This window comes from Eulemur rufifrons, chromosome 11, assembly GCF_041146395.1.
Source record: "Eulemur rufifrons isolate Redbay chromosome 11, OSU_ERuf_1, whole genome shotgun sequence".
Lineage (NCBI taxonomy): Eukaryota > Metazoa > Chordata > Mammalia > Primates > Lemuridae > Eulemur > Eulemur rufifrons.
The window spans coordinates 5,182,660-5,200,129 of NC_090993.1; the positions used below are offsets into that span (position 1 = coordinate 5,182,660).

The 17,470-nt window shown below is 41.9% G+C and overlaps 1 protein-coding gene across 3 annotated transcripts in view; it reads left to right on the forward strand.

The window, feature by feature from the left end:
* AKT3 (AKT serine/threonine kinase 3) overlaps positions 1 to 17,470 on the forward strand; it is a 234,091-nt gene that overhangs the window by 208,056 nt on the left and 8,565 nt on the right. For all 3 annotated transcript variants that reach the window (XM_069484547.1, XM_069484548.1, XM_069484549.1), the window contains exons 12-13: positions 2,730 to 2,817; positions 13,811 to 13,913. In XM_069484547.1, the coding sequence (XP_069340648.1) occupies positions 2,730 to 2,817; positions 13,811 to 13,913 (191 nt within the window). The remainder of the gene's footprint in view (positions 1 to 2,729; positions 2,818 to 13,810; positions 13,914 to 17,470) is intronic.

Sequence of the window (17,470 nt, forward strand, 5' to 3'; positions counted from 1 at the left end):
GAGTGAGGGCAGGGACTGGAGTCCTGAGTTTTCACTTAATACAGAACTTCTGATCTCAGGATCCCAAATGCAAGCATCCAGCATCACTGTTATGATCTGATCCAATCTTGAAGTCCCTTCTCTGGGATGTGGTTCATTTAGAGAATTCTCTGTGGATCTGGGAATAGGAGACCCAGTGGTAGGAACCATTTATCACCACTAAAGATGTTCAGGTATCAGCTGATTGTTTTATTTTTCTTTCTGGCAATGTGTCAGAAATCATCATCTGACAATGTGTCTCAAATCGTGTGTTTGTTATACCTGATAACCAGAATTCATTAGAATGGTATAATTACAAGCCAGGCCTGGTGGTGCGTGCCTGTCATCCCAGCTACTCAGGAGGCTGAGGCAGGAGGATCACTTGAGCCCAGGAGTAGTCTGAAGCTGTAGTGAATTATGAATGCACCACTGCACTCCTGCCTGGGTGACAGAGCAAAACCCCATCTCTTAAAAAAAAAAAAAAAAAAAAAGAATTATATATTTATAGACATTATAGATGGTCCAAGATATGTGTTGATTTGAATTTATGATTATGTGAAAATGGTAGTATTCAGCATGCTCCTTGACTTACCAAAGGCAATGTCTGAATAAACCCATATTAAGTTGAAATATCAAATATGGGTTTATCTGGAGGTAAGCCCATTGTTAAGTCTATGAGCATCTGTATTTGTTTTCTGTGACCTATTTGGTTTTCTTTCCACCCAGTGATGTGTTGGAGTTGGCACATAACCAGCTCATGAGAACCAGATGTTAAATTTTCAGCAATTTTGTGAGATGGGTGTTTAATATAGTCATTATTAAAAATTAAATATAAATTTACAAATTAAATGAAGAATAGGGCAAGCAAAAGTAATAAATACTCAAAACCCATCGCTCCTTAATAATTTTGTTATGTTTTACTATTATGTGTGTTTTTGAGGTTATTTATGTCTGTTGTATCTGTATGGAAATAACATAATGGTTTGCTAACATACATGTGTTCCCACTTCTATGGTAAGTGACATCATACTCATAGCTTGACATGGGCCATGGTGGGAGTATACCACCCAAATTGGCAAATCAATAATGTTTTGTTGATTGTTTACACTTAAGAAAGTGATGGAGAAAATGTTAATAATGCAGATTAATTTAAAAGTTTATTGTCTGTTTCCATTACATTGTCAATAGCACAAAAAATGGAGTAAATATTATTTCATTGTTCTAAAACTATTAACCATTCAGCAAAGAAGTCACATAACTGTCAAGTGAAGTCCAGCTGTATATCTCTATTGTATCGCTTTCATCTTTGACTTTAACATAAACAAAAATGTCAACCGATATTCATGTCAGAACAAATTGTAAGTCAGTTGCATACATAGGCGATTTGGAGTTCAGCAGAACTTAACAAGTTTTCTCTGGGAATCAATTGGCTAATTTATGACAGAGAATATTGTATATTTTATTGTTTTTTGTAAATGCTGTGGTTCACATCCTTTAGATCAGTAAAACTTACAACAAACTTACACACACACACACACACACACACACACATACACCTTATGTATGATCTCCTCCAGAGAGCTGTTTGTTGAGCTTTTACTGGCACACATCATTTGTAACCATGAACAAGTTCAAATAAAGGTTGCTGTATTAAATTCAGGTTTAAGTAGGTTTGGTTTACTTTCTTTTCATCTTTCTTTCCTCTTTTGTTTCCCCATTTCAACTTTTTTTTTTTTTTTTTTACTCTAAATAAAAACCACACTGTGTGCTGAATAATGGAATATGAAAGAATCAGATGTACACAGATTTTGGACATCTATTTGGGGGAAAAAGTTTACAAAATATACAAAATTTTACAGCAATAGATAATAACTGCTTAAATATCAGGAGGTCAGTATTATTAATTTAATGGAAGAAGTTAGACGTCAAGAACTCTGTTTCATGAGAGAATTTAGCTATTGGGGGCACTGGTGGGTTGGACAGAAGAAGGGTTTTAAAAAAACATCAAAATCAAAACAGCTTCATTTTCATTCTGATAGTAACTTTATGATGCGTAATCACATTCAAACCAATGCTGTGTGCCCTGCTTCCTGACTCACTTGGTGCAGGACTTAGGGAAAAGGACATGTGGGACTCCCAGATGGACATGAGCCATGGTGGTGTGCACCTGTAGTCCTAGCCACTGGGGAGGCTGAGGTGGGAGGGTCACTTGAGCCTAGGAATTCAAGATTATAGTGAGCTATGATCACACCATTGCACTCTAGCCTGGGTGACTGAGCAAACCCCTACCTCAAAAAAAAAAAAAAAGAGAGAAAGAATTGACAACAATAATATCTACCATTTATTGTGCTAGACACTTACCTGTGTTATTTCTGACCCTTGCAATAACTCACCGGTCAAATATTATCCCCACTCTACAGATGAGAAAACTGAGGTTAAGCCGTTTTTTTTTTTTCCACACATCTTCTAAGTGTCTCTTTCAGGTCTGTCTCCAAAGTCTCTGCTCTTTTCCAAATACTACTGTTCTGAAGCTAGTTCTTATTAATGGCATACTGGGAAAATTAGATCTTACAGCAAAAGCTTTTTGTGTTTATCGCTATTTATCCCAAGAACTGTTTATTACTTAGAAATTACACTTTGACAAAAACTGTTTTTTGTTACACTTTGGGTAAATGTTTTATACTCATTTAATTTTATTTCTGTCCTCATAGCCTTGGTGGAGGACCAGATGATGCAAAAGAAATTATGAGACACAGTTTCTTTTCTGGAGTAAACTGGCAAGATGTATATGATAAAAAGGTAGGATATCTTTATGGGATAATATGTATACATTTTGGCTACTCTGTTAAAATGAATTTATGGCAAAACAATTTTAAAGTGAAAAAAATTTAATGATGTAATAATATTTTTCATTTTACTGTGACATTTAAGTGATTATTGAACTTCTAAACACAAAATTTTGTGTATAATCTTGGCTCCCCAAATTCCTCTTGAAGTTTTATTCAACATGATCAAAAAATTTATTTTTCTCTTTTTTTCCATAATAATTTGTTAGTTTGTCTTCTTCAATTGGAAAAAAAAAAAAGACACCCAACCTTATGTTTTTCTTTAGGGAATCTAGTGAAAAAAATCATAATTTTTATCTTTTATTTTTTTATTTGTGTGCAAATTTATGGGGTACATGTGCCATTTTATTGTATAGATTGTTTAGTGGTCAAGTCAAGGCTTATAGGAAATATGTCACCCAAATACCATATATTGATTATACTCATTAACTAGTTTTTCATCCTCCACCCCCGCACCTCTTCACCTTTGTAAATCTTCGTTGTCTATTCTTCCGCTCTCTGTGTCCACATGTACACATTTTTTTGGCACCCACTTGCAAGTGAGGACATGCAACATTTGACTTTCTGTGCCTGGCTTGTTTCACTTAAGATAATACCCTTCAGTTCCTTCCACATTTCTGCAAAAGACCTGATTTCATTCTTTTTAATGACTGAATGGTATTCCCTTGTGTAAATGTACCACTTTTCTTTATCCGCTCCTCCATTGATGGACACTTAGATTGATTCCATATCTTTGCTGTTGTGAATAGTGATGTGATAAACATGAGTACAGGTATCTTTTTCATATATTGGATTCTTTTCCATTTATACCCCAAGGAAAAGAGTATCCCAAAGCAAGATACCCAGTAGTGGGATTGCTAGATCAAAACAGTCAAAAGACATAAATAAATGCAAAGACATCTCATGGTTATGGACTGGATACTTAAGATTGTTAGGATGATGGTACTACTCAAAATGATAATATAGATATTAAATGCAAAATTTTTTCTTGGTCTTACAGTGGAATACTATTCAAGAGTAAAAAATGAATAACTTGGATTTATGTAGATCAAGAGTGATAAATCTCAGAAATATAAACACAGAAACAGATTACTAAGGATATTTAGAGAATGATACCACATTACAAAAACTGAAAATGGGGGGTGGCTAATGGATGCAAAAATATAGTCAGACAGTTAGAATGAACAATATTTGATAGCACAACAGAGTGACTATAATCAACAATAAGTTAGCGTATACTTTAAAATAACTAAAAGAGTAGTATTGGAATATTCCTAACACAAAGAAATAATAAATGTCTGAGCTGATGGATACTGCAATTACCCTGATTTGATTAATTCACATGGTGTGCATGTATCAAAATATCACGTGTACCCTGTAAAGATACACAACCATTATGTACCCATAATAACTAAAAAACTTTTTAAAAACACAATAAACTAAAGAAACCATTAAATTTATGACCACTTATGTGGGAGGAAAATGTAAAAACTTGCATGCAAATCATGCAAAGTAACTCAAGGACAGTATTTGCTTGAATCTTACGTAATTGTCATTCTCACAGGTTGAAAATGGTTGAACATTAGTGAGGGGGAAAGGAATGGATATTTAGCTACATCAAGTTTATATCTTAGAAAAACAAATGTTTGAAAGTACATATGGCACAATGTTAACATCAGTTAGGTCTGGTTATCTTTTTATATTTTCTATTCCTAATGCTTAAAATAGTTTTTTTCATTTTTAAGTCAAGTCAAAGGTAAAAGAAATGGAAACACCAACCTTGGGCTACTCAAGAAAATTGAAGAAGAAAAAACAAAAAAGAATAGTTGAAATGGACACAGTCTATAGAATGGGTGATATTTGTTTGTTTTGCTTATATACTTAGGGTAAAGATCCAAGGAGGAGTATGAAAGTGGAGATATATATAGAAAAAAGTAATATTTACAATTAAAACATATCGATAGTAAGATGTAAGGTCAATAAATATAAGAAAAAAGCAAGATCAGAGGTGAGTACCTTTGTAGTGACATCGATGGGAAAGAAAGAAGATGTTCCCCAAAGCAAACGTAGTTGTAGCCATTTGGGCAGGAAGTTTCGGCAGTTCCTGCCTGAAGGCCCTTTCTTTATGTTAGGAGTCCTGCCCTCTTTCTCAGAGTGGGGGGAAAGCATGTGGTTGATGGCAGAAGCTTGAGGAGATGGCGGCCTTACTTAGGGAGAGGTGTGGAGGGAGCTGGGAGAAACCCACCTGGCGACCTGTGAAGGGGCCACCTGCTGGAGGGCCCAGCTGAGGGGACCACAGAGGCCCACTTAGTGCTGATGAAGCTTTGCTCCTTGAGGAGAAACAAATAATAACCCTTGCAAAACATAATTACATACTAATTATAAAACATAACATAAAACAGTGAAGACCAAGAAGTGTTTAGTGGTGGCTGACTTGGAATTTTTGGCTTCTTTTGAGATGGATCTCAATACTTAGCACATTTCTACTGATTTCTCAAGAGATTTCCTTCAGAAAAGAAGAAAAAATTTGCTTCTAGGGAGTGATTTGGGTACTTTATAGTTTATTTTGGTCACTCGGTTGATATTTCAGTGGAAGGACAACTGATTAAATATGTAATATCCTCTCACGTGCAGAGAGGCCTCAGTGAAATCATATCTCCTCTGAAAGGGCCTGAGTGAATCTTCTAGACCTTATTATATTAATTTTAAGTCTTTCAGTGTATTCATTAAACATCTGTGTTTCTATTTGAAGATTAATCTTCATCTCTGTCCCAGATTCCAACTTAGGACTTTCAGTATTCATTCTTTCCCTACACATTTACCATTTCCAGTGCTCTTCTTTTTTAAATTAATCTTTTACTGAGATGTAATTCACCCTTTAGAGTATACACTTGAGTGGTTTTCAGGGTATTGGCAGACTTGTACGACCGTCACCGCTGTCGAATTTCAGAACTCTCCTACTCGAAGATGCAGGTTTCTTTCTGGGGTCATTCTCCTTCGGCTAAAGAATTTCCTGTGTCATTTCTTGTCATGCAGCTGGCAGAAAGAGATTTCTTATGGGACGATGTCTTTATTTTGCCTTCATTCTTGAAGGATATTTTCACTGAAGATAAAATTGCGAGTTGATAGTTTAGTGGGTTTAAGTATTTGTTCCCTTTTAAGGTATGTGTTATATTTCACTGGCTATTTTTCAAGGTATTTGTGTGTGTGGCTTTGTGATACGGCGGTTGGTAGGCTCAGCCACATTTCCCTTTGCTGTGTGAGGCTCTCGTGAGAGATGTGGAGGATGGAGGTGAAGCAGCAGGCGTTTCGCAGTTCATTCATGCTCGTGGGTGTGAGGCAGGGATCAGGCCTGCATCTGTTCCACCTCCCTGGATCCACATTTAGCCCTTCCTGCCACTGGCTGGGCTGCGTGTGATGAAGGTCCCCAGGTTTTGCAGGACATCCACACCTGCAAGGTCAGAGACAGCAAGAACTGACGTGGTTCAGGCTGTCCTCGTGGGCTCCAGCTTGTGCTTCTGGGATCTGTTTCGTTTTTCTCTCCCCGCTGTACACGTATCTTTCCTTCTCAGCTTACTGTCCCGTGGCCATGAAGCCCCAGTGGGAAACTTGAAGACAGTGGCTTTCCCAAGACTGCGTAGCCAGCTCCCACGGGGATTGGAATGGAATAAGTTCATGTCCCTGTAACCCCTTCACATATACGCACACAGTTTGGCTTCTCTGATGGAACCCCGGCAGACTTTGGTTTTCAGCCTCTTAACTATAAAGTGTGTTTAGGTGAGATTTTCTTGGTCATTATTCTTCTTGGGGTTCTCTGAGCTTTTTGAATGGCCTTCATATCCTTCATTAACTTTGGAAAATTTTTAGCCATTATTTCTTGAACTGTATTTTCCCCCTTATCGTCTGACTCCTCTCCTTCTGTAATTCCAAGTACATGTACGTTAGACCTTTAGATACCATCCCACGGCTCCCTGAAGTTCTCATTGTTTTTCACATGTTTTTCTATGACAGTCAGATCCGATAATCTCTACTGTTACATCTTCAAGTTTACTGACTCTTATGTATAATCGCCAATCGGCTGTAAACCCATACGGTGAATTTCTTATTTCAAATATATATTTTTTCCATTTTAGATTTTCCATTTGGTCCTTTTATTAATAGTGTCTGTTCCCCTGCTGAGCTTTCTCACCTGTTCTACTCATCAGGACCATGTTTTACGTTACATCACGGAGCACAGTTATAAAGCTGCTTTCAAATCCTCGCCTGCTAATTCCAACATCAGGCCGTCCCGGCATCAGTGTCCCATGGGGGTCTTTTTCTGGTGTGTGGACTCTTTCCTTTTTTTTTAATTCTGAGTCATTTTGGAACATATCCTGGATATTGTGACCAATACGTTGTTGGGCCTCTGAATTCGGTTAAGATCCAGCAAAGAATATTAAATGTTTTTGTTTTAGCAGGCAAGTTGTCATGGATGAACGCAAACTGCAAACTCTGTCTTCTCTCCAGTGGGTTAAAATTTCGGGTCAGTTTAGACTTCACCAGGGGTTTGGAGTCTGCCCTGTGCGTGTGTGGTTCCGGAGTCAGCCGAGATCTGGGCAGACTTCTGGTGTAGAATTTAGGGCTCCCTGTCTTGGGCATGCTCTTTTCTGGTATTAAAGCTGCTGTGCTTGTCCAAATTCTGTCCTCTGCTTCTTCACAGCAGTAGGACTGTGGATTTCTAATTTAGGTTTTTTTGCCCTACGTAGCATAAAGTGGGGCCCACCTTCAGTCAAAAAGCCATAAAAATGGGCAACACGTAGGGTGCCATTTCCTTATTCCTAGTGTCCACCTCCCCTTCCGTAGCTGCCTGTCTTCACTTGCTTCCCAGAGCCTTCGGATGGTTTTTCATATTTTTTCCAGAGTTTATAATTATGTGCAGGGGAGGGTTCAATAGCAGCTGCTTGGCTATTATCAGAAGCAAACCTTAGTATTTTTTCTTAATTGTGCATTGTTGTAAACCTTTTCTTCATGTGACATAGTAATGTTTTCTATTCACGCAGAGAAGTACCTCACAAATTCACATTTGTGCAGCATTCTAACGAGCTTGTGTAAGTGGAGGAGCTCATGTAAACCAGTGAATGTCATGGTTAGTGCAACACACACAAGATCACTCAAGGCTGTTCCCTTGCTCCTTTGTCCCAATTCTCAGTGACAAACTCAGACTGTTTTAGAGGATGTGTAATCGTCACTGCCTTTTGGTGGTGAGTGGGCATCAGTGGCTGAAAGACCAAAGACCCTCCTATGAATATTTTCTGGTGTTTATTTAGCAGCTGTTTAGTGCTTATCTACAGTCATGGACTGCATAGTGACATTTCAGTCAATGACAGACTGCATGTATGATGGAGGTCTCATAAGATTATAATACCATATTTCTATCACGCCTTTTCTGTGTTTAGATACACAAATACCTCCCATTGCATTACAGCTGCCTTCATGATACAGCACAGTAACTTGCTGTGCGGGTGTGGAGCCCGGGCGCAGTAGCCTAGGTGCGGTGAGCTCTGCTAGCCAGGTTTGTGTAAGTCAGTCTGTGATGTTCCACAACGATGAAGTCACCTGGCAGTGCCCTTCCCAGCATATGTTCCTGTTGTTAAGGGACACTCGACTGTACTTTGTATTAAGTATTGTGCTCACTGCTAGCCTTTATAGATAGGAGGGTCCTTGTCTTCAAGTATTTTACAGTTTAGTAGCTGCAACAGACAAGTAAGCAGACTGTTGACATTTCCGTGGGAGGAGTGCTGTGTTTCAGAGGTGGCAGGAATATTTCAAAGGACATCCAGGCTTTAAGCGTAAAGGACTTGTTATAGAGCCTGCACTTAGGATTGGATTAAAACTAATTTGAATTTCATTCATATTGTGATGCATAGGATGACTTTAGTATGAAAATTTAGGGCCTCAGTGTTTTCATTTTAAAGGGAAGGGATTGGACTAGATCTATAAGGTTCTGTTCAATGAAGATATTTTATCATTCAATTTAAAAACACATCGAAAAGAAGAAATGCTCAAAAACCTTTTTTCTTTTTAGGGAATAAAGTGCTGAGATTTTATCAGGTGAACAGGAGGTGTTCCTTGTCCTTACCACTTTGATGTTTAGGGGAACCTTGTATGTCCAGTTGGTTTACGAAAGGGAAGAGTGAGTGAGAGTGTGTGTGTGTTTAGAATCTCCTCTGCCCTCTTGCCATTCTTTTACCCTTTTTGCAGCCAGAGCCCTCAATACTTAGCTTGCCGCTTCTGGGTCCTTCATAACATTCCAGCTGGTTTCCCGCATCCAGTTAGTGTGGTGCCCGGCACAGGCGCTCCCAGTAACTGCAGCTGCTTTTCTCCCAGCAGCTCCCTTGCCCGTCACGGAAACTGCCTCTGCCCATGTGCCTGCAGCTGGACTTCTGCCTCTTCCACCTCAGCCCTCCTTTCCTTCCACCAAAAGTTCTATCCCCCAACCCAGATGCTCCTTCTCACCGCGTCCTCTTTAGGGTTGGTCTGATGTGTTAGGAGAGTGGCTGTGGCCGTGAGTGTCAGCACTGAAACTTGGGCAGAAGGAGAGAGGTTCTTGGTCATCTTCACAGAAACATCATATGAATTTCTCTAAAAAAATAATCCCATAAGTACTTTTTGGAAGGTTTAATATTATTAGGTGTTTTTTTTTTTTTTTTTTTTTTGAGAGGGGATCTCACTATGTTGCCCAGCCTGGTCTCAAACTCCTGGGCTCAAGTGATCCTCTTGCCTCTTCCAAAGCTCTGAGATTACTGGCATGAGCCACCATGCCCAGACTAATGTTATTAATGTTGCCTTTTTCTCCATTTATTTTAGGTTTAATAGACCCTAATGTTACTGCCTGGGAGCTCACCTCCATTATATAGTGGTTTTGGGTTTTGCTCTTTTTTCTTTTTGGTCTATTGAAACAGGTCCCACATTTGCTTCAATTTGCATGCAGGGTTTTGTCACAAAACTGGCTCATATGTTGGAAATTGCCTATGTGTCATTTCTCCCCAATTTATATCCTCATCTAGCTTTTGCTCGTGTTCTTAAACATTTCTAATCAGAAATCGTGATTAGTGGCTGCCACGCCGCTGATGCTGGGCGGTACACATGAAATCAGCTAAAGGAGAGAGAGAGGTTAGATGGGTTTACCAGCTTCTTCCTTAGTGAAGTCCTGAGAGTTGTTATACACACGGCTTGTCCATAAACACCACCATAGAAGCAAATTCTTTTTATTACCCTCTTCTGCCTTTCAGAAAGGCCCCCCAGTGTTTCACTAACGAGAGCCCTTTCACTTTTATAAGTGGGTCCTCTCCAAGTATAATGAGGTCTTCAAATAGTGTAATATACCTACGGTGTTTGTGGGCAGCATCACCTGTCCACAGACCTACAGGCAGTGGGATGATGGGTGCTTGTGAAGTGCTTTTTAAATGAGAAAATGTATCAAGGAAAAACGGGTTCAAATTTCTGGGGATTAATTGTAAACCAGTGCAAATCACCCATATCATGTGTTAACAAGCCCTTCAAAATTCCTGCAGGGAAAGCAGATGTACTAATTAAACATTTAATGTTTGTTATAGCTAAAATATTCATAATTGCAGGTTCAATTTATGATACAATAGTTGTGTATTAGTGTGGCACATGCCTTGGGCCCGTTGGTGTATTTTTTATAGGATCAAGGTTAGTAGTATGAACTTCAGTTACTGCTGGGGGGGTTTGTAAAAATGAAATATGGTAATTTTAGTTTCTAGTTTTATGTCAAGAAGGATTCACTGGTATTGTAAAGCTTAGCATATAAAGTAATAATACATATATGCCATATATCTATTAGGTAGAAATCCTCTTTCTATACTCCTGCTTTTCCAAAACATGCAGATACACACAAAGTATGAAGCCAGTTTCTCATAGAGATTAAAGAAACCAAAATCCCCACCTGAGCCTGGCTACTCTCTCATGTTTCAAAGAAATAAAAATTATACCACCAGATCACTCTCTGCGGCAAATATAAGCACTCAATAGTGCTGACAATTTTTAGTACAAATATCTACGTTCCAATATTTTGATTCATATATGCCAACATGGAGGTAGAAATAACCACAGATTTTAAGGCAATTAAGAGACCATACACACACACACACACACACACACACAGAACTCTTAGAGCTAATAAATTCAGGAAAGTTGCAGGATGTGAAATCAACATAGAAAATACATTGTATTTCTATATATTAGCTATAAACACTCCAAAAAGGAACGTAAGAAAAACAATTGCATTTAAAATATTAATAGCATCAAAGAGAATAAAACATTTAAGAATAAATTTAACCAAAGAAGCATAAGATTTGTGCACTGTAGACTATACAAAACATTGCTGAAAGAAATTAAGACGTAAATAAATGGAAAGACATCTCATGCTTATGGACTGGATACTTAAGATTGTTAGGATGATGGTACTACTCAAAATGATAATATAGATTAAATGCAAAATGTTTTCTCAGTCTTACAGTAGAATACTATTCAAGAGTAAAAAAATAACTCGGATTAATATATATCAAGAGTGATAAATCTCAGAAATACAAACACAGAAATCATATTTAGAGAATGATACCACATTACAAAAACTGAAAATGGGGGGTGGCTAACAGGTGCAGAAATCTAGTTAGGTAGAATGAACAGTATTTGATAGCACAACAAAGTGACTATAATCAGCAGTAAGTTTCAGGCCTGCAGTCCCAGCTACTCCCGAGGCTGCGGCAGGAGGATCACTTGAGCCCCAGGTGTTTGAGGTCACGGTGAGTTGTGCTCACACCACTGGACTCCAGCCTGGGTGACAGAGTGAGACCCTATCTCTTAATAAAAAACTCTATTTTTGAAAAAAGTCCTTGCTCCCATGGAACTTATATTGGGGGTGAGGCATAGCGATGGTGACACTAAACAAATACATGTGTGTTATGTCTGTATGCGTACGTGTCTGCGTATCAGATGTTGAAAAGTCTTGAAGGAAAACAGTGAGAGAATAGAAAGTGATGGGGAGGGTAACTGTTTGATGTAGGAAGGTCAAGAAAGACCTTGGTAATAAAGTGACCTTTGAAACAGAGACTATTTTAAGCTCACCTGTAATCTTTTGAAAACCGTTTTAAGATATGTCTCAGTTTTTTAAAGTTACAGACGACCGTTGTCTCTCTCATCTACAAGGACAGGAGCTTCCCCCTAACTTGAAGGCAGAGTTAAGTTTCTGGACGCAGATGACAAGGGCCGAAGTGAGCAAAACCCTCCTCCCAGTGCCCAAGAGAAGCCCATTTTGGCCAAAGGAATTTCTTGTGGTTAACTTTTGATTGGAAAAATGAAGACCCACTTTGTGAACATCTGTAGAATAGTGAGTCAGAAGGAAAATCCCAACGTCCCAACCAGAATCCCAGTTTCCCAGTTTCCTGCCAGGTAGGAAGGAAATTACCCCCTAAGTTTTCTAAAAGGGAAACCACAACTGTTCCAGTCTGTGTCACCTGTGGTGTTCTGTGTGCACGTGCGTGATGCTGGCGAAGGAGCAGCCGGACCCTGAGTGGAAGAGGGAGGGGTCCCCCCAGGGGAGTGGCTGCCTATGTCCAGTGTCCCTAACAGAGCAGCTAGAGGTTTCTCCTCACCGCTGGCAGGGGATTGTTCCAGGTAGGGGATTAAAGAGCCAAGAGAGGAGCCATGTTGTTCTGTAGCGTAGCAGCCATTCCCAGCTGGTAAATGGAACTCAGAGTTGGTTCATCCCCAAAAGAGTATTTGCTAGTAATGGAGACCTCAGAGTAGCTGTGTACTGGGGACAGACAGAACAATAAAAGGAGATTGAAAATGCTTTGTATCAGGTGCCGCAAACTGCTGTGTGTTCCTCTATTTTGACAACATGCATTTAACTCTGCTCACCCCCTGGTTTTTAAAAGTGTAGTGCGTCTAGGGAATAATTTAAAGATTTTTGCCTTTATTATTTAACATAATTTGGTGACCGTAAGAATGGAGAAATGTACTGATCTAAAGCCAATTGTGTATTTCTGTTTCTGCAAAAAATTTTTTATAAAACATGCTAATTTCTGTCATTCTGTTTTCCGCTTCTTATCCCTGTGGGAATCATGTTCCAAAAGCGGCATCTCCCGTTCTGATGCTCATCAGAGCGTGTGCTCTGTGTCCAGGCCCTGGGACTGGGCCCCGAGAAGCACCTTCCCTGCACCCGCCCCCTCTCAGTGGTGGCTCATGGGGTTCATTTTGCAGCACCCCAGCACCCCCTCCCACCCCCACCCCTCCACCCCCATGCTCCAGGCAGGACCCGCATGCATGAGTCCGGCTCTGGCAGTCCTGGAGTAGTTACTCTTAACCTCTTTTGGGTCTCAGTCCCTTTTGAAGATCTGATGAACGCTGTGGACAAAATTTTGCATATAACGTCAGAGGTTGCTCTGAATCCCTGTTCCAGGGGAGAGGCAGGTATTAATGCCTGTCTCAAATAAGCAGAGTTCTCTGCAAAGCGTAAAGGCAGCATCGATCCGTGACCTAGAGAATACCTTTATTATTAAGTTGTATTTTTAACAGTGACCTCTTCAGCGAGACACTAGGACATCTCGTCCCAGTGGACTCCATGCATAGGATTTTGCATGTATGTTTGTCATTGGGGGAAAAAAAATACGATAGATTTTTTAATATCTCCCCCTGCCCTGTTCTGTGGTTCTCCTTTGCTGTTTCATGCAATCTATCAAATTTTATCCGGAGCAACTAAGGACCACGTTGTGTTTAGACCGTTGACTGGGACGCCAAATACCACACACACCTTACACAGTGACTCAGCATTGGAGATTTCCGTACTGTTCATTTAGTTCCTTGTTCTCTAGTTTTGTCCTAAAAATGAACGTTCCTAAATTGAAATCAGTTAACATGATTCTTTTTCTTTCTTCTCACAGCTTGTACCTCCTTTTAAGCCTCAAGTAACATCTGAAACAGACACCAGGTATTTTGATGAAGAATTCACAGCTCAGACCATTACAATAACACCGCCTGAGAAATGTAAGTGTCTCTGGAAGGCAGTTGATGTCATTCTAATATGGTTGAAGAAAACAGTCTTTTTAAAAAATAATTTGATATTTTCAAGATGAAATTCTACAGTGACTTTTAAAATGCAGAGTTTCCAATGTAGGAAATATCAAAAGACAGGTAGCTGCGAGAAAGCTTTTGTGGGTAAGAAAAATTGCATAGAGAGAAATTTTAGATGAAATTACAGGCTAGCATTTCTTCACTGTTCTCCAACAGTGAATTTTAAAGCTATTAAGTAGGAGCCCAGAATTGGCAAAATTATGAAGGTAATAATATGAATGATCAAGGTCTGGGAGACATTCTCAGGCTGACCAAGGTCTGATTCTGTCGTCATTAATTTAGGAATGAGGATGAGATTCCGTTTTGGGACAATATTTGGATAGCTTAAAGAATTCTCCAAGTCACACATGTTTTGGTTCACACAACAGTGTCATGTTAGTTTTTCTCCTTTTTTTTTTTTTTTGCCTTTATTTCCTTTCCTACGTTTCTTCTCTTCTCATCTCTTTCTAGAAGGCAGGTAGTTGACAGTGCTCGTGAACACTGAGGGTCCCCGAGAGGGAAGGTGGGAGTTAAGCGAGATTCCAGCTGTGGTGGCCGTCAACAGATGTTAGTTGACGGCAAACTAGGAGTCATCCAGGACAGAAAGTCTCAATCTGGGCTTCGTGGCCTGGTAGCAAAGGGACTGCAGAAACTCTGAAATTAGACATAGAATTATGTGTGCATATATGCAGTTTCTTCCTTTCTTTGAATTGGCAAGAAGTGAAGAGCCTCCGAACTGTCATTTTATCAGAGATGAAACCGAAGCCCAGAGGGGAGTTAAGCTCGCTCGAGGTCCCGCGGTTAGTGTCACCCACGGCCCGGGGCAGGCCTCGCGGCTTGGCGGACGCCCCGGCAAGTTGTGAAACACGCTGAGTGGGCTACTCGCAGCGTGTCAGCTGTGGGGGGCAGCGAGCGTCCCCTCTGTCTTTGCCACCGCTAGCATTTTAGAACCATGAGAGTCAAAAGAAAGCCCGTGGAGTGGCCGGCGAGTCACTAAGGGCTGGGTCAGCGGAAACGGTGGGGACCGGTATAGTTAGGACTGTAACTGGCCGAGCTGCTGGGTGACACCAGCGAGGTGTTGCATCGGCCCGTGGGCAGTTCCCACCATCCCTGCCATTTGGTGATAACCCTAATCGGAATCAGACCCTGTCATTCCTCTGGTTGGAAGCTTCCAGTGGCTTCCATTGCACTCTCAATCCACAGTGCTCACACTGGCTTGCACAGCCCCGTCGGACTGGGCCCCTTCCGCCTCTCCGGCTTCTTCCTGCTCCGTCTTCTCCCCGCGGTCCCCGTGTTCCAGCCGTGCCCGGGGACTGGGTACAGCATTGCCTTGTCTCTCTGCCTAGAAGGGTCTTCCTCCCAGATGCCTACATGAATGAAGGCTCTTTCTGATTCCTCAGATTCAAGCCCAAGTGTCACTTCATCAGAGAGCCGCCTGTGACCTCCTTCCTAGTCTGAAGGACAGTGCGGTCTGATGGCACCTCCTCCCGCTGTCACCCCTCTGTCTTGGCACCTTTCCTCGCCAGCATTTTTCTGGTTAATCTGTTTCTTTGTTTACTGTCTTGTTTCTGCCACTAGAACGTACTATAGCTCTGAGAGGACGGATCTCGCTTGTCTCATTCACTGCCAGCCCCAGCTCCCAGCTAGCTGTCTGCCTGGTGCAGGCATTCGATAATTCTAGAGGAATGAAAAAGCAGAATATGGCGAGGACCCGGGGCTTCAGGGCCAAGAGGAGGCCCGGGCCGGCCTCCCCGCTCGGGAGCCACAGTGGCACTGGGATAGGAAGGTCCTGAACATACCTCTGTCCGCCTCATTGAGTCAGTTTCCTTTTATTTATTTTTTATTCTTTTTTAAGATAGGGTCTTGCTCTGTTGTCCAGCCTGGAGTGCAGTGGCATGATCAGAGCTCACCGCAGCCTCGCTCAAACCCCTGGGCTCAAGCACTCCTCCTGCCTCGGCCTCCGGAGTGGCTGGGACTACAGGCACGTGTCACCACATGGCCTGGCTAATTTTTCTTATTTTTTTTGTAGAGACAAGGTTTCACTGTGTGGCCCAGGCTGGTCTTGAACTCCTGGCTTCACCCAATCCTCCTGCCTCGGCCTCCCAAAGTGCTGGCATTACAGGCGTGAGCCGCCGCACCCGGCCCGGTTTCCTTTCTTAAATAGAGCCTCTGGCATTTGTAGACTCTTCTTAGGACACTAAACGTGTTATTTTGGAAGTCAGGGAAACAGGTAGGCTGTGTAGACGCAAAATCCCAATTTGGGAGACAGAGTGAGGTTGAAGAAGCCAGGACTCAGACCTGAGGAGCCTGCCTCTACCACTTACTTACTAGCTCTGGGACATGGCAGACCACTTTGTCCCCTAGAGAAGGGAGGGGTATTCTCTGGGGACGCATCTTGCCCGGCTGTGCCTGAGAAGCCGTCTCTTCAGGACGGGCACCTAGAGTGCTACAGGTTCGAATCTCCCTGCTCTCAGTTTTATTCTAGCACCAGATGAACCCTTCCGTGGTGACACTTTGTGCTGGGACCCACTCTGTGATGGGTGACAGTAGGCCCAGCGCAGTGAGCACCCAGCTTAGCTGAAAGGAGCAGGTGCCCGAGTGGGCCCAGGGCTGGCTGGACGTGGGGCCCGGAAACTCGAGGCCAGCAAGGCCCCAGCGAAACGGTTGCAGATGGCTTCGGTGCTAAGTCAGGTAGATTAGAAACGGTTACACACGTGCCCTCACCTGTCAGTTATCGTCTCACGATTGTCTTGAATTTCAAAGCCTCCGCTGCCAGGGACCAGAATCTCTTCAAAACTTATCTTACCTGCTTCATCCCCAACTCCACCTCCTGTCCTGATGAGAATTTGTCATAAGTGTGCCTTTATGGCTGAATTTCTAGAACTTCTGTAATGAGGCTGAAATGACAGGTGTTTTACGTACCCCAGCACGGTTTCTGGAGCGTAATTTGATCCTCGATCCTCAGCTTCACTGATCAACAATATAAAAGCCCCCAAGAATGTTTTTCCTGGCATGCCATATTTTATCACTAACAGCAGCTGTGTTCTTCAAAGAACATATGTCATTTCAAACGTGGGTCGTGCCGTGGAAGCCCCAAGACCTCGGTGCCTTTACAGGATGAGAGGTCCGTGTCTAGATCGAGCCGTCGCGGTAACTTCCAAGATGTGCTTATCAGAGTCCACCTGCAGTTGGGGGCCCGTGAAAGGCTGGCTTTTGTGGGTGTCAAAAGTGGGGTGTGGCCCTGCCCTGCGACTGGCCCCTGTATGGTACAGAGACAAGGGCCCAGCAATGTCGTCTGTGTCTGACAGGGCACGCTACAGTCTAGGGGTAGGGAAGGCGCTGTGGGCTTGCTGTCTTGCGTCCCTGCTCAGGGTGTCTAGAAGGGAAGTCGGATGAAAGCTCCGCAGGGCACGGGCAGGGCTGCGGGTGCCTCGCTCAACAGCCTCTCCTGCCACTCAGCAGCTCCTGGGATCTTTCAGGACACAGGGACA